Source organism: Rhinopithecus roxellana, chromosome 17, assembly GCF_007565055.1.
Source record: "Rhinopithecus roxellana isolate Shanxi Qingling chromosome 17, ASM756505v1, whole genome shotgun sequence".
Taxonomy (NCBI): Eukaryota; Metazoa; Chordata; class Mammalia; order Primates; family Cercopithecidae; genus Rhinopithecus; species Rhinopithecus roxellana.
The window spans coordinates 71,537,065-71,564,009 of NC_044565.1; the positions used below are offsets into that span (position 1 = coordinate 71,537,065).

Here is a 26,945-nt window from a genome sequence, read left to right on the forward strand (position 1 = left end):
TAATCACTCTCTCTTTTTTATTTTTTTGCAAGATTCTTTCATATTTCCCTTTCTCTTTCCCAACTCCACCCTTTCTCCCCAAGAGGCTTTAGGTTTCCTGGAAAGAGTCCAGTTTGGACCACGTCACTTCCTATTTCCTCTCTCTGCCTCAGTTTTCTCCTCCTTTAAATGAGAATTCACTTGGTAGTTATGAGCATAGAAAGGTAAAGAGGGAAAAACTATTTGCAAGGCCCTATGGCCAGTCACACCTGAGGAGTTATGTTCCTGACTATGCTACACAGGGAAACAGGCCAGGCCACACAAGAAGGGCTGAAACCCCTCTGGCACCTTTTCTCACACTCGTGGGTATTCTCAGACTCCAACTCCACCTCTCCCAGCCACATCTGTGAATCCCCCCACCCACCCTCCACCAGCATCACAAGGGACTGATGCCTGAGGGCTCAGCAGCCTCAAGCAACAATCCCTGGTCTCTGCCAGGCCTGGTGGGGAAGGAAGGAATGCGGAGACTGATAAGTCAGAATATGCAACTCTCAGAATATGAGGCTGGGCAAATACCTATAGGATGGCACATAGCCCTGCTCTCAGATAAGAGGCCTTCCCATCCAGACTCCTTACTGGAGAGAGAAGCCGTGCTGGAGGGAGGCTTGGCGCCAGAGGACAGCTGGTCCCAAACAGGGGGCAGTCCAGACACCTGCTATCCCACACTGATATCTGGTGAATAGAGCAAGAGTCCTTGGTAGCTGGGACCTTCTCAGCCAGCCCAAAGAGGTATTTCAGAGGCAAGAAGATGGATATGAGTTTAGGAATGTGGAGAGCATTCTCTTTTGATGCCAAGATTTCATTCCTGATGAGACTGCAGCAGCTTGTAGTCCTTCTAAGTGCAACTAAATACAGATGGGTTAATGGCGGGGAGTAGGGAGAAGACTTTCAATAAATTACGAAGGAGGTCATTCAGCCTTACTGCCAAAGCAATAGACAGGATCCCTCCCCTGCACACCATGGGGATGGAGGATGGGTAGCAGTCATCGTCCAGGTGGGACCCTTCTGAAAAGATATTCTCTTAGAAGGAAGCCAAGTCTAAGCACAGCTAGGCATTTGGGAATTTTCTCCTGTAAACAAGTCACAAAGAAGGATCCTTGTTGCTAAAGTAATCAGATCTGGGGTCCCTCAGTGCTGAGATCATAGGATGGTATTTATACTTACGGAATGAAAAAACAAAAGCCAGGCACAGAGGTGCCCTAGTTTAACTTTGCTTTCCAATGTCATGACTTGTAGAGCCCTGATGAATCACTGAGTAAGCAAGTAAGTATCTCCAGAAAGCTTAAAGGTTTCCACTGTCATATGCCTTGGTGGTTGTAGCACAAAGCTCTGTTCCAATCTCTACTGAATTACACTGGTGTAGTATCCATGACTAATCCTGCTCTGGGGTACCAAATTCCCATAGAACCTGCTTGGATGGCCAAAATATTTTGTCCTTTCCCTTCCTGCCCAACTTCTGCTGGTAAAACCCAGTTTCCACCATATTAAATTACTTTCATTCTGGCCTTTTAACATTTCTTTGGCTGTTTTCTTCTTGGCTCCATCTGAACTTTGGGAAATGAATATCTTTAATACCCACTCATGAAATGCCCACTCTGGCAGCTGGTCGTCTGGCTTCTGGAAGGGCCACTAGCCAGGGCAGCCAGAGGTACCCACAAGTCAGTACCCAAGACACCACCTAAGGGATATTAGTAGTAATTGCTCAATCTGGACCTACCGATTCAAGGACAATCATGAGTTTGTAAGTAGATGTCACAGACTCTGGAAATGTGTAGCCAAAAGCCAAATCACCTTGTATAAAATCAATTTTGGACATGAAGAAGTACTTACCCATGCTTCCCTGGGGTGGGCATCAGGAGGATCTCTCTTGCAGCCTCGTTGTGGGGCAGCAGCTGGGCGATGTACCTTCCAGAGGGCTGCAGGTGCCTGTGCACTGAGACGGCCAGCGTACAGTGCTCACTGCTGCTCCTCATCCATGGACTCAGGATGGTGTGCTTGGAGTCGGCTGAGGTGTTGAGGAGGAGAAAGGAGCCTGGAAAGAGACAGGGAAAATGAATCTGTAGATGTGTTCAGGTAAGACCAGCAGTAGCTCTGTGGCAAGACTTAGAGAAAAATAGCATCAAAATCAGAGATACTGGAGGCCATTATCTCCTTCTCTGCGTGCACCCAGCCTTCTTCCTTTGCTCTTAGATTTTCTTTGTAAATAGTATAGCCTGATGCAGGTGGACAGTGGCTGGGCACATGGGCCTTATAGTCAGGCAGACCAAGGTTCTAACCTTAGGTCCCCTACTTCCTACTTCTGTGTCCTAGAGCCTTAGATTTTTCATCTGCAAAACAGGAATAAAAACATCTATTTCAAAAGACTCTTGTTCCTTGCCTTACTAGTTGAATGATCTTGGGAAAAGCATTAACTTTCCTAGGTTTCAGTTCCCTCCCTTGTAAAATGGGGTGAGAGGGTTGGCTGAACTCAATAATCTCTTAAGGTTCATTTCAGCTCTTGAGCCTATGAGTCATGTGAACTTGCAACTCTCCCCAGAAAAAGCTCTACAAATCCCCCCTGGTGTTGTGCCCGTGGCAGAGTTTCCCTCTGGAGCAAGCCAATCTTGATTCCAGTAGCACAGGCCAAATGACCTGCAAGAAACCCACACTCAAGGGGATTACTGTCAGTGTAAAAGCACACCACCATTATAGTGTTCCAGGCATTCCCTCTGATACATTAATTTTACTTGCTGCACTTCTGCAATGAAGTTTTGGGCCATTAGATGCTGCTGCTTTTGCAGTAGAAATCTATTTCAACAAGATCCCTGACTTCCACAGTGGGAAGCAGCTAAGGAGTACTCAGTCTTCTTAAACTACTCCTGGTACTTCCAAGGTCTCCTTCTGCAGATAACCCAGTCTCCCAAATAGGCAAATAAACTAGCAGCCTGCAATAAGCAATGGTGCAGATAAAAGGGGGGAATTCCTACCAAGGCAAAGCATTATTCCAAAGGAAAGTGTTCTTTCAGGAATTGGAGATTTCCAACTTTCTTAAAGTAAGTAAAAGCGACTTCTGGTTTAAATCAGGATGAAGCACAAGACTGTGTCTGAGCTGGATCGAGAACGTGAACCCTCTGTACCTGTTGGGAAGTTTCCGCATGGCATATGGTCATGAGAAGTGCTCTACAACCATCAGTAAATAATCTACATTATTACAGTATTTTGCAGTGGAGGAAATGTTCTTGTCTGGGCACAGAGGAAAAGAAAAGGGATTAGAACCAAAGACAAAGAATTGGGAAGATCATCTAATTCAGTCGCCTTGCTTTCCTAGAGAAGCAGACTGGAGATCCAGATAGGGAAATGACTTGTCCAAAGTCTTAGTTTGAAGGTTAAGACCAGACTCCAGATTTCTGGACTCCGAAGCAGTACTTTTCTCCTTTTATCTTTTTCACTGGCCCATTGTGTACTTCAGCCTGAAACACGGCCAAGGTACCTTGTGGCCAGAATGTACAACTTTGGAAGTCAGAGGGGCAGGAAGGTGAATGAGGGGCATATGGGCACCAGACCCAATCCATTTATTCGGTCCCTTCCTTACTCCTTTCTGCCCTCAGGTTCCGTTTAATGGATGCCTATTTTGAGCAAACATCTAAGCACTGACTGGCTTTGCACTGAGGAGACGACGTGACAGACACAGTTGTGACCTTTAAGGAACTCCAGGTCTGGCAGGGGTGAAGAGATGTCTGCAAGAACTATCAGCACTAATAGAGGTCATAAAGTCAGACACACATCCAGGCAAAACATGTTGGGAGCCTTCAAGAGGGAGGAGACAGGAAGTCCAGGTGGGAAGATCCATAAAGAGGAAGACCCTTGAGCCAGGTCTTACAGGGAGAGAAAAACAAAGATACTGGCAGAATGGACTGTGCAGAAGTTGAAGGGAAGAGGAAAAAGGACAAAGGTAGATGATGTTTGGCTGCAGAGTAGGACACTGGAGAGAAAACTGAGAAATAAGGAAGGCTAGGGTGATAGGTGGTGTAACCAGACCATAGAGAGCATTGCTTCCTGGCTGAAGATTTCCAGTTTTATTTTGTGGATAATAGAGAGCCAGATATTTCAAGCAGGAGAATGGCACCATCAGAGTGGTGCTGCAGGAGAACTGATCTGTTATGGCGGGGGCAAGAGGGAATTAATATTGACCCAACCTCATCTTGCACCACAAGTCCACACAAGGGCAAGAATGTGACTAAATACAAATTTGAAGTGTTTGCTATGTTACTGTTGTAAGCAAAGGCAATATGTCGAAGGTGGATGACTGGGGTTTCCAGTACTAGGGTAGTGTGTATCTGTGCAGAGCACATGAGGACCCTGGAAGTATCTTTGGGGACAGAGTCTTGCTCCAGACTCTTTGGGGGTATGGCCTGGGGTTAGGATGAAGCCAGTCCCATGTCCAGTAATAATTTACACATAAGGGAGCAGCAGCAACTGTGCCCTGGTCTGAGACCATTCTCTGATGTTCTCAAGTTGGCAGAATGTTCCAGGAGATTTCTGAGTTACTGAAGGGAAGAATGGGGGCAAAATAAAGAAGGTATCCCCGTTCTTCTCAGGAAGATTATACTTATGCACATGTGCACACGCACGAGAAGCTAAAAAAATCCAGCTGAAGGTGTTGGGGTATTGTGACTAGGGACTCTTCGTGTGTCACTGATCCTCTCCACCCTTGGGTGTGGCCATGCATGTAAATTCTGTCCCTGTAATTTGGCACCTCAATAATGGAACTCTTTCAAAGCTGACTGAAAGATAGATTATTTTTCCAGTTCTAATATGTGAGATGATGTTTATATGAACCTTATTTTCCGCAACCTATCAATAAGCAACTGAGCTTAAAGTATTTTCACTGTCAGTGAAACTCTATAGTTGAGAGCTATCTCTTCATCAGCAGCTTTCCTCTACCAAAAATAAGGGAAAAAATACATTTCATAAGCTCCTTGGGATATTGTCAGTATAAATCTTTTAAAGTCAGTAAGAATTTATCTCTCCTCTCTCTCTTTTCCGTTTCCTATTTATTTTGCTCAGGATAGCTTGGGGCTAGGCGAAGTCTCCTGGGGTCCTTTCTAATTAAGAAGGATGGTCTAGCAGCACACAGACCTTCACCCAGTGTGGCCACAGGAGAGTGGAGAGGCAGATCAAAGAGCTCTGCTTATACAGCGCCATGACCATGTTTCTTTTATTATGCATCGTGTCAATATGTTTAATGATTAAATATGAAATGGTTATTTTTACCTCTGGTCACCAGTGTAGGAATGTGCTGCTCTCATCTCAACCAGCAGGGCTCAAATTATGGGCAAAACCCAAGGGTCATGAACTTAGAGGTCAAATTCTTTTATATCTGTTCAGTTATTGACCTTAGACAAATTATTTAAACACTTAAATATTAGTTTGCTCAAATTTAATACGGGCATAGCCTACCTCATATGGCTGTTGTGAAGATTAAATTAAATAACATGTATCAAGTAGGCAGTACCATGCCTGCTCAAGGTAGGTATGTAATAAATATCAGTTCCATGTGTTGACAGGTGTCTTAGTCTGGAATTCCTTTGAACTAGGACTAAGCCTGGAATCAGAAGGACTAAACTGGAGTAGCTCTGCTACTACCAACCTTCCTTTGTAAAATGAAAGGGTTGGATAGAGTCTCTCTAAGGATTCTTACAGCCCCAAACTGTCAGTAATTCTACGTGCCTGCCTAGAATATTATTAATCTAAAGAAATTGAGTCAAGTCTCCAAGCCCCCAAGTCCTAAACTCCTCTTCTCATAATTCACCTCTCTGAGGTTTACATACCAATAGTTTTAATCAATTGTCCAAATACTCTGTGAACTTTCCTGCTGAGAAGTAAGGAAGTAAGCTGTGGTTCCCTGCCCTGCCTTCCTCTCTCCCAATTTACACACATACATCCCTAGGAAGGGCTCCTGTGCTAGCATCATCTGTTTCTTAGATACTTCTGCTATAAGGCTGCTAACACCTCTAAATATCTGGTATGCAACACAATGCTTGCCACATGGTAGGTACTTAGTGATCCTAAAAATCAAAGTGATATGGTAGTAACATGGTGATGTCATTTGGATGTGTTTGTTCCTCCAAATCTCATGTTGAAATGTGACTCCCAATGTTGGAGGTGGGTCCTGGTGGGAGGTGATTGGATCATGGGGGCAAATCCGTCATGAATGGTTTAGCTCCATCCCCTTGGTGTACGTGAGTTCTTACTCAGTTATGTGAGATCTGGTTATTTAAAAGAGTCTGGAACCTCCCCTCCTTTCTCTCTTGCTCTCACTCTCACCACGTGGCATGCTCACTCCTTGTTGCCTGCTGCCATGATTGTAAGCTTCCTGAGGCCCTCACTAGAAACAGATGCCATTGCCATGCTTCTAGTACAGCCTGCAGAATCATGAGCCAATTAAACCTCTTTTCTTTATAAATTACCCAGCCTCAGGTATTCCTTTACAGTGACACAAGCATGGACTAATACAGAAAATTGGCACCAAGGAGTGGGGTTTTGCTATAAAAATACCTGAAAATATAGAAGTAACTTTGGAACTGAGTAATGGGAAGGGGTTGGAGGAATTTGGGCAGAGGGAGCTCAGAACACAGGAAGATGAGGGAAAGTTTGGCACTTCTTAGAGACTAATTAAATGGTTTTGACCAAAATGCTGATAGAAATATGGACAGTGAAGAATAGGCTAAGGAATTACCAAATTGAAATTAAAAAGTTGTTGAAAACTGGAGTAGGGGAGGGTGGAGCAAGATGGCCGAATAGGAACAGCTCCAGTCTCCAACTCCCAGCGCCAGCGACACAGAAGACCGGTGATTTCTGCATTTTCAACTGAGGTACTGGGGTCATCTCACTGGCGAGTGCCGGACAACTGGTGCTGGTCAGCTGCTGCAGCCCGACCAGCGAGAGCTGAAGCAGGGCAAGGCATTGCCTCACCTGGGAAGCGCAAGGGGGAAGGGAATCCCTTTTCCTAGCCAGGGGAACTGAGACACACAACACCTGGAAAATCAGGTAATTCCCACCCCAATACTGCGCTTTAAGCAAATGGGCACACCAGGAGATTATACCCACACCTGGCCGGGAGGGTACCACGGCCACAGAGCCTCCCTCATTGCTAACACAGCAGTCTGCAGCGATCTAACAGCAAGGCAGCAGCGAGGCTGGGGGAGGGGCGCCCGCCATTGCTGAGGCTTAAGTAGGTAAACAAAGCCGCTGGGAAGCTCAAACTGGGTGGAGCTCACAGCAGCTCAAGGAAACCTGCCTGTCTCTGTAGACTCCACCTCTGGGGACAGGGCACAACTAAACAACAAAAGGGGAAGCAGCAGAGGCCTGTGCAGACGCAAACGACTCTGTCTGACAGCTTTGAAGAGAGCAGTGGATCTCCAAACACGGAGGTTGAGATCTGAGAATGGACAGACTGCCTGCTCAAGTGGGTCCCTGACCCCTGAGGAGCCTAACTGGGAGACATCCCCCACTAGGGGCAGTCTGACACCCCACACCTCACAGGGTGGAGTACACCCCTGAGAGGAAGCTTCCAAAGTAAGAATCAGACAGGTACACTCGCTGTTCAGCAATATTCTATCTTCTGCAACCTCTGCTGCTGATACCCAGGCAAACAGGGTCTGGAGTGGACCTCAAGCAATCTCCAACAGACCTATAGCTGAGGGTCCTGACTATTAGAAGGAAAACTATCAAACAGGAAGAACACCTATACCAAAACCCCATCAGTACGTCACCATCATCAAAGACCAGAGGCAGATAAAACCACGAAGATGGGGAAGAAGCAGGGCAGAAAAGTTGGAAATTCAAGAAATAAGAGTGCATCTCCCCCTGCAAAGGAGCGCAGCTCATCGCCAGCAACGGATCAAAGCTGGTCAGAGAATGACTTTGACGAGATGAGAGAAGAAGGCTTCAGTCCATCAAACTTCTCAGAGCTAAAGGAGGAATTACGTACCCAGCACAAAGAAACTAAAAATCTTGAAAAAAGAGTGGAAGAATTGATAGCTAGAATAATTAATGCAGAGAAGGTCATAAATGAAATGACAGAGATAAAAACCATGACACGAGAAATACGTGACAAATCCACAAGCTTCAGTAACCGACTCGATCAACTGGAAGAAAGAGTATCAGCGATTGAGGATCAAATGAATGAAATGAAGTGAGAAGAGAAACCAAAAGAAAAAAGAAGAAAAAGAAATGAAGAAAGCCTGCAAGAAGTATGGGATTATGTAAAAAGACCAAATCTACGTCTGATTGGGGTGCCTGAAAGTGAGGGGGAAAATGGAACCAAGTTGGAAAACACTCTTCAGGATATCATCCAGGAGAACTTCCCCAATCTAGTAGGAGAGGCCAACATTCAAATTCAGGAAATACAGAGAACACCACAAAGATACTCCTCGAGAAGAGCAACTCCAAGACACATAATTGCCAGATTCACTAAAGTTGAAATGAAGGAAAAAGTCGTAAGGGCAGCCAGAGAGAAAGGTCGGGTTACCCACAAAGGGAAGCCCATCAGACTAACAGCAGACCTCTCGGCAGAAACTCTACGAGCCAGAAGAGAGTGGGGGCCAATATTCAACGTTCTTAAAGAAAAGAATTTTAAACCCAGAATTTCATATCCAGCCAAACTAAGTTTCATAAGTGAAGGAGAAATAAAATCCTTTACAGATAAGCAAATGCTTAGAGATTTTGTCACCACCAGGCCTGCCTTACAAGAGACCCTGAAGGAAGTCCTAAACATGGAAAGGAACAACCGGTACCAGCCATTGCAAAAACATGCCAAAATGTAAAGACCATCGAGGCTAGGAAGAAACTGGATCAACTAACGAGCAAAATAACCAGTTAATATCATAATGGCAGGATCAAGTTCACACATAACCATATTAACCTTAAAGGTTAATGGACTAAATGCTCCAATGAAAAGACACAGACTGGCAAACTGGATAAAGAGTCAAGACCCATCAGTCTGCTGTATTCAGGAGACCCATCTCACATGCAGAGACATACATAGGCTCAAAATAAAGGGATGGAGGAAGATCTACCAAGCAAATGGAGAACAAAAAAAGCAGGGGTTGCAATCGTAGTCTCTGATAAAATAGACTTTAAACCATCAAAGATCAAAAGAGACAAAGAAGGCCATTACATAATGGTAAAGGGATCAATTCAACAGGAAGAGCTAACTATCCTAAATATATATGCACCCAATACAGGAGCACCCAAATTCATAAAGCAAGTCCTTAGAGACTTACAAAGAGACTTAGACTCCCATACAATAATAATGGGAGACTTCAACACTCCACTGTCAACATTAGACAGATCAACAAGACAGAAAGTTAACAAGGATATCCAGGAATTGAACTCATCTCTGCACCAAGCGGACCTAATAGACATCTATAGAACTCTCCACCCCAAATCAACAGAATATACATTCTTCTCAGCACCACATCGCACTTATTCCAAAATTGACCACATAATTGGAAGTAAAGCACTCCTTAGCAAATGTAAAAGAATAGAAATTATAACAAACTGTCTCTCAGACCACAGTGCAATCAAACTAGAACTCAGGACTAAGAAACTCAATCAAAACCGCTCAACTACATGGAAACTGAACAACCTGCTCCTGAATGACTACTGGGTACATAACGAAATGAAGGCAGAAATAAAGATGTTCTTTGAAACCAATGAGAACAAAGATACAACATACCAGAATCTCTGGGACACATTTAAAGCAGTGTGTAGGGGGAAATTTATAGCACTGAATGCCCACAAGAGAAAGCTGGAAAGATCCAAAATTGACACTCTAACATCACAATTAAAAGAACTGGAGAAGCAAGAGCAAACACATTCAAAAGCTAGCAGAAGGCAAGAAATAACTAAGATCAGAGCAGAACTGAAGGAGATAGAGACACAAAAAACCCTCCAAAAAATCAATGAATCCAGGAGTTGGTTTTTTGAAAAGATCAACAAAATTGACAGACCACTAGCAAGTCTAATAAAGAAGAAAAGAGAGAGAAGAATCAAATAGATGCAATAAAAAAATGATAAAGGGGATATCACCACGGACCCCAGAGAAATACAAACTACCATCAGAGAATACTATAAACACCTCTACGCAAATCAACTAGAAAATCTAGAAGAAAGGATAATTTCCTGGACACTTACACTCTTCCAAGACTAAACCAGGAAGAAGTTGAATCCCTGAATAGACCAATAGCAGGCTCTGAAATTGAGGCAATAATTAATAGCCTACCCACCAAAAAAAGTCCAGGACCAGATGGATTCACAGCTGAATTCTACCAGAGGTACAAGGAGGAGCTGGTACCATTCCTTCTGAAACTATTCCAATCAATTGAAAAAGAGGGAATCCTCCCTAACTGATTTTATGAGGCCAACATCATCCTGATACCAAAGCCTGGCAGAGACACACACAAAAAAGAAAATTTTAGACCAATATCCCTGATGAACATCGATGCAAAAATCCTCAGTAAAATACTCGCAAACCAGATTCAGCAGCACATCAAAAAGCTTACCCACCATGATCAAGTGGGCTTCATCCCTGGGATGCAAGGCTGGTTCAACATTCGCAAATCAATAAACGTAATCCAGCATACAAACAGAACCAAAGACAAGAACCATATGATTATCTCAATAGATGTAGAAAAGGCTTTTGACAAAATTCAACAGCCCTTCATGCTAAAAATGCTCAAGAAATTCCGTATTGATGGAACGTACCTCAAAATAATAAGAGCTATTTATGACAAACCCACAGCCAATATCATACTGAATGGGCAAAAACTGGAAAAATTCCCTTTGAAAACTGGCACAAGACAGGGATGCCCTCTCTCACCACTCCTATTCAACATAGTGTTGGAAGTTCTGGCTAGGGCAATCAGGCAAGAGAAAGAAATCAAGGGTATTCAGTTAGGAAAAGAAGAAGTCAAATTGTCCCTGTTTGCAGATGACATGATCGTATATTTAGAAAACCCCATTGTCTCAGCCCAAAATCTCCTTAAGCTGATAAGCAACTTCAGCAAAGTCTCAGGATACACAATTAATGTGCAAAAATCACAAGCATTCTTATACACCAGTAACAGACAAGCAGAGAGCCAAATCATGAATGAACTTCCATTCACAATTGCTTCAAAGAGAATCAAATACCTAGGAATCCAACTTACAAGGGATGTAAAGGACCTCTTCAAGGAGAACTACAAACCACTGCTCAGTGAAATCAAAGAGGACACAAACAAATGGAAGAACATACCATGCTCATGGATAGGAAGAATCAATATCGTGAAAATGGCCATACTGCCCAAGGTTATTTATAGATTCAATGCCATCCCCATCAAGCTACCAATGAGTTTCTTCACAGAATTGGAAAAAACAGCTTTAAAGTTCATATGGAACCAGAAAAGAGCCCGCATTGCCAAGACAATCCTAAGTCATAAGAACAAAGCTGGAGGCATCACGCTACCTGACTTCAAACTATACTACAAGGCTACAGTAACCAAAACAGCATGGTACTGGTACCAAAACAGAGATATAGACCAATGGAACAGAACAGAGTCCTCAGAAATAATACCACACATCTACAGCCATCTGATCTTTGACAAACCTGAGAGAAACAAGAAATGGGGAAAGGATTCCCTATTTAATAAATGGTGCTGGGAAAATTGGCTAGCCATAAGTAGAAAGCTGAAACTGGATCCTTTCCTTACCCCTTATACGAAGATTAATTCAAGATGGATTAGAGACTTAAATGTTAGACCTAATACCATAAAAATCCTAGAAGAAAACCTAGGTAGGACCATTCAGGACATAGGCATGGGCAAGGACTTCATGTCTAAAACACCAAAAGCAACGGCAGCAAAAGCCAAAATTGACAAATGGGATCTCATTAAACTAAAGAGCTTCTGCACAGCAAAAGAAACTACCATCAGAGTGAACAGGCAACCTACAGAATGGGAGAAAATTTTTGCAATCTACTCATCTGACAAAGGGCTAATATCCAGAATCTACAAAGAACTCAAACAAATTTACAAGAAAAAAACAAACAACCCCATCAAAAAGTGGGCAAAGGATATGAACAGACATTTCTCAAAAGAAGACATTCATACAGCCAACAGACACATGAAAAAATGCTCATCATCACTGGCCATCAGAGAGATGCAAATCAAAACCACAATGAGATACCATCTCACACCAGTTAGAATGGCAATCATTCAAAAGTCAGGAAACAACAGGTGCTGGAGAGGATGTGGAGAAATAGGAACACTTTTACACTGTTGGTAAGATTGTGAACTAGTTCAACCATTATGGAAAACAGTATGGCGATTCCTCAAGGATCTAGAACTAGATGTATCATATGACCCAGCCATCCCACTACTGGGTATATACCCAAAGGATTATAAATCATGCTGCTATAAAGACACATGCACACGTATGTTTATTGCGGCACTATTCACAATAGCAAAGACTTGGAATCAACCCAAATGTCCATCTGTGACAGACTGGATTAAGAAAATGTGGCACATGTACACCATGGAATATTATGCAGCCATAAAAAAGGATGAGTTTGCATCCTTTGTAGGGACATGGATGCAGCTGGAAGCCATCATTCTTAGCAAATTGTCACAAGAACAGAAAACCAAACACCGCATGTTCTCACTCATAGGTGGGAACTGAACAATGACATCACTTGGACTCAGGAAGGGGAACATCACACATCGGGGCCTATCATGGGGAGGGGGGAGGGGGGAGGGATTGCATTGGGAGCTATACCTGATATAAATGACGAATTGATGGGTGCTGATGAGTTGATGGGTGCAGCACACCAACATGGCACAAGTATACATATGTAACAAACCTGCACGTTATGCACATGTACCCTATAACTTACAGTATAATAAAAAAAAAAAAAAGAAGAAAACTGGAGTAAAGGTAACCTGTGCACACCTCAGCAAATAATTTGGCTGCATTCATGTTCATGCCTTAGGGATCTGTGGAAGGTTGCACTTAAGAGTGATAACTTAGGGTATGTGGCAGAAGAAATTTCTAAGTAGCAGAGTTCCTGAGTGGTCTACCTGCTTCTAACAGTCTATGATCAGATATGGGAGCAAAGACATGACAAACTTGAAACTTATATTTAAAAGGAAAGCAGAGCATAAGGGTTTGGAAAATTTGCAGACTACTCATGTGGTAGAAAGGAAAAGAACATTTTCAGGGAAGGAATTCAAGTGGCCTGTGGAGCAATTTGCTAAAATGAATAGCATGACTAAAAGGGAGCCAAGTGCTAATATCCAAGACAAGAAAAAGACCTCAAGGGCCTTTCAAAAGTCTTTGGGACATCCCCTCTGATCACAGGCTCAGATGCCTAAGAGGAAAGAATGGTTTCAGGGGCCAGGCCCAGGGTGCTGTTGTCCTGCTCAGTCTCATGACACTGCTCCTTACATTCTGGCTGTTCCAGCTCCAGCCAAGGCTCAAAAGGGCCCACGTACAGCTCCAGACACAACTTTGGATAGCATAAGCTATGCTTCCATGTGGTGTTAAGCCTACAGGCACACAGAATGCAAGAGTGAAGAAGGCTTGGCAGCTTCCATCTAAACTCCACAGGAGGTATGGGAAAGCCTGGGTGCCCAGGCAGAAGTCTACCACTGGGGCAGAGCCCCCACAAAGAAACTCTACTAGGTCAATATCAAGGGAAAATGTGGGGTTGGAGCCTTTACACAGAGTCCCCACTGGGGCACTTCCTAGTGGAGCTGTGGGAAAGGGGCTGCTGACTTCCATATCCAAGAATGGTAAAGACACTGGCAGCACTGGCAGCTTGAAACCTCAGCATGGAAAAGCTGCAGACACTTGACTCCAATCTGTGGGAGCAGCCATGGAGGATGCACACTGCAAAGCCATAAGGGTAGAGCTGCCTAAGGCTCTGGGAGCCTATCCCTTGCACCAGTGTGCCCTGGATGTGGGACATGGTGTCAAAGAAGACTATTTTGAAGCTTTAAGATTTAATGACAGCCCTGCTGTGTTCCACACTTTTGTGATGCCTATTACCCCTTTGTTTTGGTCAATTTCTCCACTTTGGAACAAGAATATTTACCCAATGCCTGTACCACCACTATCTTAGAAGTAAATTACTTGTTCTGATTTTATAGGCACATAGGTGAAAGGAACTTGGCCTTGAGTCCCACCTGAGGCTGTGGACTGTGGACATGGAACATTCGTGTTAATATTGGAATGAGTTAATACTTTTGAGGGACTATTGTGAAGGCATAACCATATTTTGAAATGTAAGGACATGATATTGGGGGGGGGGCAGGGGTGAAATAATATAGTTTGGATGTGTTTGTCCCTCCAAATCTCATGTTGAAATGTGATTCCCAATGTTGGAGGTAGAGGCTGATGTAAGGTGATTGGATGATGGGGGTAAATCCCTCATGAATGGGTTTAATACCACCCCCTTTGTGATAAGTGAGTTCTTGCTCAGTTAGTTATGTGAGATCTGGTTGTTTAAGAGAGTCTGGGACCTCCTCATTCTCTTTCATTTGCTCTTGTTGTCACCATGTGACATGCTGGCTCCTTGTTGCCTTCTGCCATGATTGTAAGCTTCTTGAGGCCCTCACTAGAAACAGATGCCATTGCCATGCTTCCAGTACAGCCTGCAGAACGATGAGCCAATTATACCGCTTTTCTTTATACGTTACCCAGACTCAGGTATTCCTTTACAGTGACACAAGCATGAACTAATACACATGACAAGGAATAGTACAGAATTCCTTATAATGTTTTTTTAAAAAACAGTCTCTAACCTCTGCTCTACCTGACCACATTCCACACACTGGAAAAAATTTTTTTAAGGATTTCTAATTTATTTAGGTGGCTGCCTTCATAATTCTAAATATTATAGTCATAGTTTTACTTGCAGGTGTGACAACTTCAGACATGGATAGGACAATAAGAAAAATAACAATATCCATTTTATAATTCTTGATTTTTAAAATGTTCTTGATTTTAAAAATTATCTTCTATTGCTTATGTTTTTAACTTTATGTGATTATATTTATGACTTCTTCCATCAGCTCCAGACAGTATCACTTGACTCTCCTCACTATAAAGATGAGGCTATTTAGTCTTTCTGCCTTTCCCTGTACTTTTTCTCTTCCACACCCACCTCCCAAATCAGTTGTACTTTTCCTTTACCTTGTCAAGATTGTGTAAGAAAGATAAGTGTTTTGCGTTTTGTTTATAGGTTGATGCTAAGTGTTGAAAAATCAATAAACAGACCTTTTATACTGATGGCTATATATTTCTCACTGCAGTGAATAAGGGTTATATTTATAATCTTCTCTATAGATCCAAGAATGCATTCTACTCCAAGCAGGATATATTTCCAGCATCAGGATCAAATGAATTCTCTCTCTTGCATTGTTACTTGTCAAAATTGTGGCACATTTTAATTTGTCTCATATTTGAAATAAGTCTTGGTATATGTTATCAGCAATAATTAAGATTATTATGTTAAATTGTTGTGTGCCACAAAAATAACCAAATTTCATTGCCAGTTGTGTCTTTATAGCTATTTCTGTCTTTTTTTATCCACAAACAATTATTGTTTTACTTTGATTATTCTCAGAAAAAGGTTTGTAATCAGCTACTGTCCAAAATTTGCTTCATCTTCAAGGTAATTCATTGAAAGGACTCTGACAGGTTCTCTTGAACATAGGTGTTATAACTTTGGAGATCATATCATTGAACTAGATAAAAAACATTCAAGACTCTAATTTTAATAATCTGACATGTTCATGAAAATTGCCAGCACAACATCAAGTGGGACAAGAATTAATTACATGGGACTGAACTAACAGAGGACCAAAATAATTTTTAATGACTTCTTTTTGTTTGAAACATTGTTGATTCTTTTTATGCTTTGTCTAAAGTTAAGAAAACTTTTTCTTTTGAGCTACTTATAGCTTACAACAACTGGGTAAAGCATAGTTTTGTGAGCAAAATTAAACCATTCAGTTTTTTCTTTACCTGATTTCTCCAGAATTTTGAAAACTTGTGAGTATTCTTAATTTATAGCAATGTAGTTATTTACGTAAGTTCAATTAGAATCTGTTTTCTTTTGCAGGACAAAATAGTGGCTATAGTGGATATAGTAGTTAATAGTGGATACAGTGGTTATTGGATATAATGGTTATTTTACCAAGGCCTTGACTGAAATGGTATATTTTCAAATATGATCAGACTGCTTTGAGGAATTTAGATTGACTTTATCGAGCTGATAAGAAGACCTTTAAAAAGTCTGACCTGATACCTTTTCTACACAGTTTCTTTATAGGGTTCCTGACCTGTGGTAAGTAAAATATGTCACTTTTTGACAGGCCCAGAAAACTCAAGATATTTTAAGACTTTGAGAAGGGAAAAATTCGCCCAATTTGTACAGGTATTACAGATATAGATAAGTGGCACATCCGTGGCTTGGCTTTCTAGGCTTGAGGTTTTAAAAAGTCTAATCTTAGATTCCTTGTAAAAAAGTTCCAACAAAGCTAACTTATAGGAGCCTCTATGGCCAATCACTGTTCTTGCTATGCTTTATATGAATATGAATAATCAGGCCCAAATATTATCAAACTAATACTTATTTTGCAGTTAAGGTTTTCCTACCATTATTTGTCTTTGGTAGAAATAAAGGACTAAAGAGAAAAATTGTTTTTTTTTTTTTAAAAAAAAAACCCTATAGTTTTTTTTCTCCTTGAACCCTGTTATGAGATTCTAGCCTTGTCCATTATTTTTGAGTCTGTATTATTTTCTCACAATTTAGACTGAATCCTGAATTCTTTCTTGGCTACAAGTCTCCAAAATAACATTTTCAATTTTTCTTCCATTTTTCTAACTTGAAATTATTAGAAATGAAAACTGTGCTTTTCTTAAAGCTCTGCAAACTAAAGATAGGCCACTTAAACAAACTTCAAGAAAAATTACCACAGCAAATTATATATAAACAGCCAGTAATATATGAACTCACAAAGTTCATTTAAACACTCAATTCAAACTACAATCCAGAAATATGTGTCAGATCGTCACTGAAATCTGAAGATGCGTCAGAGACTCTAAAAAAAAGTAGTTTATAGACTATTCCAGACATTAGCCTTTTTTTTTTTCCTGTTTCCACAGAAATACCTTTTATTTACGATCTGTTTGCCTGCATCATATACAGAGCCTAGCCTACCTGCAATGCCACCTCCTGGAATGGGACACAACTGTTTAACTAAACTGACCTATTCTCAGGACTGAAAGACTGATTTAAAGAGAGACGGAATGGTATATTTAAATTTACTCTTTTCTGCATATCCCAATTTGTTTTCCATTCTTCTAACAATCTCTAAACCAAATCTCTCCAAAGCTATCAACTTGGCTTTTAATATGTGAAACAGTTTTTGTTGTTTGTTTGAGACAGAGTCTTGCTCTGGAGTGCAGTGGCACCATCTCAGTTCACTGTAACCTCTGCCACCCACGTTCAAGCAATTCTGTGGCCTCAGCCTCCTGAGTAGCTGGGATTACAGGCTCACCACCACACCCAGCTAATTTTTGTATTTTTACTAGAGATGGGGTTTCACCATGTTGATCAGGCTGGTCTCGAACTCCTGACCTCAAGTGATCAGCCTGCCTCAGCCTCCCAAAGTGCTGGGATTACAGGCGTGAGCCACCACACATGGCCAAATATGTGAAACTTGTTAAGGCTTCAAAGTGGGGACTGAAGGAAATAAAAATACTTTACCCCAAAGTATATTTCTTTGACATATTTTCAAATGGCTGCTTGGAGAGTCAGAAAACAAAGGTATTCCTGCAAAGCTGTCTTTTGTGGGCAGATTTGCATCTGTAGAAAATCTGCACTTATGCAACCAGTGCTTCCCTCGTCCAGAGCTAGGAAAAATTAGCTGAGAGGTTGACTCCCTTAAAAGTCTGAAAAATACATTTATTATTTATTTTATTTGAAAGCTGCTACCTGTGAGACTTCATCTACATAACAAGACCACCTTTGCTAGCCAAGCCTCCTTTTCTCTTCCTCCCATAACCTGTCTTGCAACCATAACCTGTTTTTGGCCATACTCCAAGTCCCCATTCTTTTTGTAACTTCAAGATGCGAAATAAGCTTCTGCATCCCACTGGGGGGTGGGTTAACCACTCTGTGACTTTCCCTTATGTACACATTAATAAATTAGTGTGCTTTTTCTCCAATTAATCTGCCCTTTGTGGGTTAATTTTTCAGTGAACCTTCAGGGGGAGGGCAAAGGGAAAGTTTTCCCTTGGTCCCTACAGAATCAGTTTTTGTTTGTTTGTTTGTTTGTTTTTGCAGTTTGTCTTTCCAGGAATTTCTAGCTGATTTTTTTTCTATTTATTTTATATCTGCCTTCTTTACTATATCACTAATACATCCATATACCCCTTGAAAAAATTACTCCCTTCTTCTTGAAGACACTGATTTCCTCTTTTGATTTGTGTCAGTTGCTTTCTGGGCCTATGGTTCAGCTATTATTCTGAAATTTCTTTTCACTGGGACTTTTATGTTATGTCCTCAGGGGGAAATTTCTTAGTGAATCTTTGAATATTTGAAATGTTTATGTCATCTTTACATTTGGTTGATAGATTTTCTGGTTATGGTTTGTAGATTAGAAACTTTGCCTCAGAAATTTGAAGACCTGTCTTCAGTGTTTTCTAGTGTCAGTGTTATTGAGAAGTCTGATGCAGGTTTTGTTTGCAATTTCTTTGTAATTGATCTGTTTTTCCTCTTTGGAAGCTTTTGGGATCTTTCTTTAACTTTAAAGTTCTAAAATTTTAATACACTGTATCTAGGTAAGGATCTATACAAAAATTCATCTGTGGCATTTTGCAATGTATCTAGCTATAGATCTGTACAAAAATTTATCCATGGCATTTGCTAGCCTCTGTCAATAACAAAACACATGCCTCTTTCATCTCTAGCAAATCTTGTTTTATTATTTCTCTGATAATTTAATTATCCCATACTTAATCTTGAATCTTTCTTAAGATATTTATCTTTCAAGTTAGCTTCTGTTAGTTATCTGATTTATCTTTGTTTTCTCTGGGGTCAGCTTTTTTTATATTGATCTTTGTTTTTCTCTTTTATTCTTTTTTTTTTAACAGAAGAAAAAGCATACAAATGTATTTATGTGCAAATGCATGGGAGCCACACAAAATATGAGACTTGAAGGACTAGAGGACTGAAGTGTTTATACTGTGCAGAAATGAACAGAGGCTTGGAGCCCTGGGGAGAGGTGGCAGCAGATTATGGAAGGGTGAGGGGAGGAAACACATGACAAGAAAAGGCTTTATTGCTATGCATGATCTTTCTTTTTCATGCTGCTGGGTTATTCACACGTTGAGTGATCAGCCCCTCACATTTAAACAGGAGAGACTAGGGAGGCTAACAGGAACTATATGTGTACAGATGGTGTTTTCCTTTATGCAGAATTTGCCTGATGGACAGTGTCAGGAGCAAGCCATTTTGCAGGTGACTGTTTCCCAATGCCAGCCCAAAGGGTGCATCACCCTGGGTATGAACACTCCCACTAGCAGCCGTAAGTCTATCACTCTACTTGAAGTTTCAGAAGCTTTTTCCTCTCTCTGTGGTTAAGTATCCTGCTACTTTTCACTTTGGGAAAATGCTATTGGAAAAGGAATTAAGGCCATCTGGGTTAACCATAGAGAAATTTCCATTCTTTTTCTTTACCCTCATCCTTTCTTTCAGGTGATCTTTTACCTGCACTCTCAGCAGATAGGACACCCAAACCTCTTGGGCACATTCTGGGCTCTGGCCACTTTATTTTCTCCATGGACAGCTTCTGTCTCTTCTATGTGCTCTAGAAATTGCTCATGTCTCCCCTCCTGCTCTGTTCGCTATTCAGAATTTGTTCCTCCATTGATATTTCTCTATTTAATATAACTTTTGTGGGATCTCAAAAGAGGAGACAAATGTTCAATCCACCTTTCTGAACCAGAGGCCTCTTAATCATATTCTCTGAGTGAGACCATAAATACACACATGCATGGATGGATGGATTTCCATCTCAATCAATCTAACAGGACCCAGGCATCATTGGCTAATTGTCCATAGTACAATAAACTATGAAATCATTAGTATAAGCTATTACTCATTCAGTTGATCACAATGCCACTCATGTTAGGTGGGAACTAAGGAACAGCAGAGGTTTAATGGCTTGGAATCTGGACAAAAGGAGTGCAGTATAATGCATGCAGGCCTCATCCAGATGCATGCCCCCGAGATTCCGTATTGGGGAATAATGCTGTGCCAGCTCCAGAGTACCTTCCACAGAATACCAGCCCCATGGATGTCAACAGGTATTATGAGAAGGCTCTGTGGGCAAATGAGTCTGAGGACTCCTGGATACAACAAGAAGTAAACAGGCTCTTTCACTGAAGACTTTTCAGAGCCTTGATATCCCAATAAGAGTGTGGCTCTTCAAGAGTGGAATATAAAATGAAACATTTCCCAAACTCCTTTCTGCACAGAACCCTTTTGTTATTGTGTATAATGTTCTATGGAACACACTTTGGATACCCTCCTCTAATCTATTTCTGCTACAAAGACCATTTGCAGAAACTAATAAAGGAAAAAATCATGGAAAAAAAGGAGAAACAATATATCCTTATCCATATCTATCTATATCAATATCTATGTGTATGTCTAATCTATATCTGCATCTGTATCATCTCTTAAGTCTTTTCTGCTTGTCTGACTTTCAAACTGTCCTTTCATAAGACCTCAGCTCCTTCTGGCAGAATCATGTTCCTGGAAAGCCTCCGCTGAGTTACTGCATTGGTCTCGCTACCTGAGGAGACTTAAAAATGCTACATTCCATATCTGACTTTGAGAATGTCATAGCTAGACATAAACATGATTGTCACGTAGCTTAATCACTTGTTGTACTGGGGAGAAAACCAAGAAGCAAAGAAGTTCAGGACTTGCCCAATGTCACACAGCATATTAGTGGTGGATCTGCAATTAGAAGGCAAGGTTTCCAGACTTCTATCCAGTAGAACACTCACTGAATATATGCCTGTCCATGACAGAAATCTACGAAGGTGTTTCAGTCAAATGCCCTGTGGTTTGGTCCCCAGCTGCCTGCAGATGTTCCTTTCACTTTTCAGCACTCTCACCACTCTGTGGATCAGGCCCAGCAGCTGGTCTCAAGCTCTTTCTGACTGTCCCCAGAGGTCACAGACTAACGCATGGGCAGGTGGGACCCAGACAGTGGGTCCTCCTTTTGAAATCACTCACAGGGCTTAGATGGCCCTACCGTGGCTGAGCAGTATTTGAGGGTTTCCTTTGTTCATGTGGTCTTATGAATTGTTCAGAGCAAACTGGGGCCACTGAAAGAGGCTCCTTATTGTTTATTTTTCAAACTTGAATTCTACTATCCTACGAAGCCTCAACTCCTGTCATAGGTTTTAGCGCAGAATTTTGACACTTAGAATAAGGAGTAGGTGGGACTGTGCTCATTGGCATGCTTTGCCTAATAGTGAGATAATGGAAAGACAGAACTTCAAAACTCTAGAGGCTCATGGAAATCATTTGGTCCAACCTGTTCACCTTGCAGCTGAGGGAACAGTCCAGAGGGTGAAGGGCTATGACTGGCTTCCATAGCAGAACTGAGCTATGTGGGCACTCAGTCCTTGTGCACTTTTACTGTCTCCCTCTGTCTTGATGTCAAATATTTGGAATTAGCTCTGTTACCCTCCACCACCAGGACTTACATGTATTGCTGTTCTGCACCTTCATTTGGAAGCACTTTGAAGAGAACTGGTATTAGTCTGTGAGATTGAATCATTAGAAAAACCAAGTGCGTTCATTAAGAGAGAGAAGGGGAGTAGAGGGAGTTGATTTTTCTTGATAGTATTATTAATCTTAAGATAATGAGTTAGTTGTAGTCTAGAAGTGGTGGTACAATTTGCACAATTAGTGAGCCTCTGCAAACTGAAAAGGCAAAACAATCTTTCAGGTCCAACTTAACTGAGGCAGAAGTTCCCTAGAAATAATACATATTTATGCTTGTGTGTGTGTAGTAAAGTATGCGTATGTGTGTGTGCGCGTTTATACGTGCACATCAATAGATGAATACACATAAACATATACATATGTATGGATGTATATGTATGTCTATGTGTGGGGGAGTATGTTTTTATATATTCCCTTTTAGATCTCTGATCCTGTTAAAAAATAAACCATTTTTAGGCGAGACACAAAGGTGTTTTTTTTTTTTTTTTTTTTACATCAATGGATTTCATTTAGAAAAAAGGGGCAGAGCCAATAATCTCTACATACTGCATATATGTCCTGGGGTGTCAGCAAAAAAAAGATAATAAAAGGCAAAGCAAATAAATAGAAAGAAACAGAAGACAAAGTGCTGAGAAATCCTTTTTCCCTAAGAGCTCATTTCGGTAATCCTCAAGGAAAATAGAAAAGCACTTGATCTGACGAGAGGGAGAAAGGGGAACCAAATGAAAACGAAAGAATTGATTTAATTCAATGAGAAACAGGAGGAAGGAAAGATAAAAGCACTTGCTGGAGGAGGGGGACGGAAGGGAGGGAGCTGGACGACCAGGGTGCCTTCAGTGGAACAAAATCCACTAGAGAGAGAGAAGCACAAAGTCAGGTTTTTCTTTTTCCATGTGGGTTTTTCAGCTCTGGAATTGGATTGTTCAATTTTTGCCTTAAGTCCCAGATGTCAAGGGATAAACATCTTCTATGTTACTTTTAAAAGTTTTGCTAAAAGGTAGCAGGTTTTATTGCTTTTTCTGGGCATTCCATTGATTTTTTTAATTAAATATTTTAAAAAGCAATTTTTTGCCCATTTCCTTGCAAGAGTATCATAAAATCTCAACCTTATTATAATAAGTTCTGATGTTCCATCTACTGTGGCTCTCAGACACCCCCGGCTGAAGAAGGAGCATGGAACGTGGGCGAACATTAATAACGAAGCCACGCAGCTGAGAAGCAAAGGGAAGCTGGGAATGCACCACTGGTTGTCACCTGCTGCCACTCTGGGAGAGCTGCATGGGGCACCCAGGGGCCTCTTACCCATTCCTCTCCATTTTTCAGAAGAGTCAGTGCACATGCAGGAAGGTGAGGTATCTGTGTGGCAAGATGGCCAGGCTGAGTTCTCAAAGGTTCTATAAGGTTCCAGGCTTCTTCTAACAGATCTTTTCACTTCTGGCCTAAACTTCCTCCCCATACATTCTACACACAGAAGCCAGAACCGTCTTCTTACATTTAATTTAGGTTATCCTTCTCTTCTTTTAAACTCTTCAATTCCTTCTCACTGAGCACAGATTAAAATATAAATTCCATAATACGGGGCCTGGCGCGGTGGCTCATGCCTGTAATCCCAGCACTTTGGGAGGCCAAGGTGGGCAGATTGCCTCAGCTCAGGAGTTCAAGACCAGTCTGGGTAACATGGTATAACCCCGTCTCTACTAAAATACAAAAAGTTATGTGGCGTGGTGGTGTGCGCCTGTAGTCCCAGGTACTCGGGAGGCTGAGGCAGGAGAATCGCTTGAACCTGGGAGGCGGAGGTTGTAGTGATCAGAGATGGCGCCACTGCACTCCAGCCTGGGTGACAGAGTGAGACTCCATCTCAAACAAAAACAGAAACAAAAACAAATTCCATAATATGATCTATAAGAAAAGCCAGAGGGGAACTGAACTGCCGTGGATTTCATAGGCTGGCTCACTCAGGTCCTCAACCAACTTCCTTCTCTCTTGCCTTCTTCTTTTATTGAGACTGGAAGTTTAAAAAAAAAATGACTTGATTTAACTAACCTTCCTTGCAGATAGGAACAGTCATGTGACACAGTTCTGGAGGTGAAATGTAAGCAGAATTATGCTCGTATGGTGGCCAGATTCAGCAAATAAAAATACAGGACACCCAGTTCAATGTGCAATTCAGATTAATAATGAACAATTTTATGAGTGAAAATACATCTCAAATATTGCATGAGACATGCTCATGCTAAAAAACAATTTTGTTGTTCATCTGAAACTCACATTTAACTGGGCATCCTGTGTTTTATCTGGCAGCCCTCTGGCGCTGGGAATTGTGGGGAAAGTTTCCCCTTTCTGCTTCTTTCTTCTTTTTCTTGCCTAGAACATGAACATAATGCCTGGAGGTGTGTCAGCTGTCTTGTAATCAGGGATTGGCAACATGGGATGTGGACTAGTAAAGTAATAAGAGTTAAGTCATGGCCGGCCAGGCGCGGTGGCTCACTCCTGTAATCCCAGCACTTTGGGAGGCCAAGGCAGATGGATCACGAGCTCAGGAGATTGAGACCATTCTGGCTAACATAGTGAAACCCTGTCTCTACTAAAAATACAAAAAATTAGCTGGGCGTGGTGGCGCATGCCTGTAATCCCAGCTACTCAGGAGACTGAGGCAGGAGAATCACTTGAACCCGGAAGGCAGAGGTTGCAGTGAGCCAAGATGGTGCCACTGCACTCCAACCTGGGCGACAGAGCAAGACTCTGTCTCCAAAAAAAAAAAAAAAAAAAAAAGAGTTAAGTCAAGTCACTAATGGTATCATTGGATATCTATGCCAGCACTGAACTGCCTGTCTCTGCTCTTTTTGTTGTGGGAAACACAAAGCAAAACACCCAAGATCCTCATCTGGCTAAGTCATTGCAGCAAAGACTTCTGTTGTTTTGGATCTGAACTTCTGTGAGCTCAGGGATCCTGTCTGTCTTGGGCCGGGGCTCACTAGTACCTAGTGCAATGCCAAGTACAATGTTTCTTCAGTAAAGATTTGCTGAATGAATAAATTAATAATATTTAACAAAAAAGTGGGCAACTCATTTATTTTCTTATATCTTACCTAAAGCAGTGTCATATTGCTTATTTACCTTGGGGGGGATGCTTTTCCTTTTGGAACATTCTAACTAGTGGCTACAGAGGGTTATTCTTTGCAACACAAAACAAATCATTTTTAAAATGCCTTGAAGTTTGGACTCTTAAGATCAGTGTTTCTCAAATTGTGGTTTGTAACCCATTAATGGGCCATGAAATCAATTTAGTGGGTCATGACCAGCATTAAATAAAGAGGAGGAGAAGGAGGAGGAGGAGAAGACCAGCAGGAGGAAGAAGCAGAATGAATTTATAAAATATCCTCATTGCAACTCTCCTTTGGGAAATAATGGCTGCTGATCTACAGATACACACACATACACACGCATGCGCACACACACACACAGGTGTATGTGTCTTGCATTGTGATGTGAAATATATTTCTTACTGTGAATCACAGTTTAAAAAAAATTGAAAGCCAGGCTCAAGATGAGTAGTGTTCAAATTTCAAATGTCCATATGTGGAAATCACACTGGCCTGGTTCTTGTTCCTGAGCCACCTCTCATTAGTTGGGTGACCTTGGAGGAGAAGTAATCTATTTGGACAGCATTTTATGATTTGTAAAACTCTCTCATGCAATCTTACAACAACCCAGTGAAATAGATGCTATCCCCAGTTGTAGCTGTGTGTCTAATAATGGCAGCCAATAGCCACATGTGGTTTTTGAGTTTTGAAATATGGCTGACGTGACCAAAGAATTGAATTTATTTTATTTAATTTTAATTTAAGTACTGAAACTTAATTCAGTTATTGGAAAAAATATGTTTGGAACAACTTGGGTATGTGAATATCATCTTCTAACAATAAATTTTATAAAATACGTATCAAGTATTTCAGATGAAAATTTAGTCTCTAAATTGAAATGACTATTAGTATAAAATGCACACTGGATTTCAAAGATTTAGTACAGAAATCATACCATGTTTTATTAATAATTTTTATATTGAGTACAAGTCAAAATGAAAATATTGTATCTATTGGGTTAAATAAGATATTTATTAAAATGAAATTCTTTTTACTTCTTATGAGGTGGTTTCTAGAAAATCCAAAAGGACATTTTTGGCTCATATTGTATTTCTATTAGCACTACTTTAAGGATTAAGTATCTTGCCCTAAGCCCCTGGATAAGTAAGTGCTTCAATTACTATTACAATTCAGGTCCCTCTACAAATCTATGGCTCTTCCCACTAAACTAGGACAAGTCACATCGCCCTAGGCCTTGCTGAGTAAACTAGTGTATGATGATAACAATAACAATGGCTAATGCTTATCCAGTGCCTACTAGTACTGAGCAATATGTTAACATTTTACAAGGTTTACTGCATTTTAATTTGCAACAACCCTGTAAGCTAGTTATATGATTATTATGCCTACTGTTTAGTTGAGAAAACTGAGACTCAGAGATATCAATTAACTTGCCTATCAGCTCAAGATGGTGTAGACTGAGGGGCCCAGAGCCCAGGAGCTCCATGAAGATGACTGGACAGCTAGAGCCTTTCCCTGGACCTTGGCCCTTATGAAAGCAGCTGGACTCTGAGAGATAGTATATTGCTGCTATTTCTAGAGTCTTGTTAGATTCATTTCCTTTGAGAAATAATGGCTGTCTGATCTTGTTGCTGATTCCAACACTATATGGCAGAAATCTCCAATCTCTACGGTTTTCGAATATATAGATAAGGCTGAAGAAGGTGACTTTGTATCTGAAAATTTTCAACCACAAAATTGAAATTTGGGCTTTGTTATCACAGGTGCTTATTTAAAGATCTACTTGCAATGTCAGACTACATGTCAATAACAGCCTTCAAATATAGGGACAAATCATACTTTCCTAGGAAAATTATTTTTGCTTTGTTATAAATCTTGTTTATGTGCATTAAATATAATTTAGAAAAGAAATGGTAAGAAAAAATTTATCTACAGTCCTACTACTTAACCATTCTATTTCGGTTTTC

General features: G+C 41.1%; 1 protein-coding gene across 1 annotated transcript in view; it reads right to left on the reverse strand.

Annotated features, from left to right (window-relative positions):
• ALK (ALK receptor tyrosine kinase) overlaps window positions 1–26,945 on the reverse strand; it is a 767,947-nt gene that overhangs the window by 354,032 nt on the left and 386,970 nt on the right. The window contains exon 4 of the mRNA XM_030921204.1: window positions 1,870–2,071. Coding sequence (XP_030777064.1) covers window positions 1,870–2,071 — 202 coding nt within the window. The remainder of the gene's footprint in view (window positions 1–1,869; window positions 2,072–26,945) is intronic.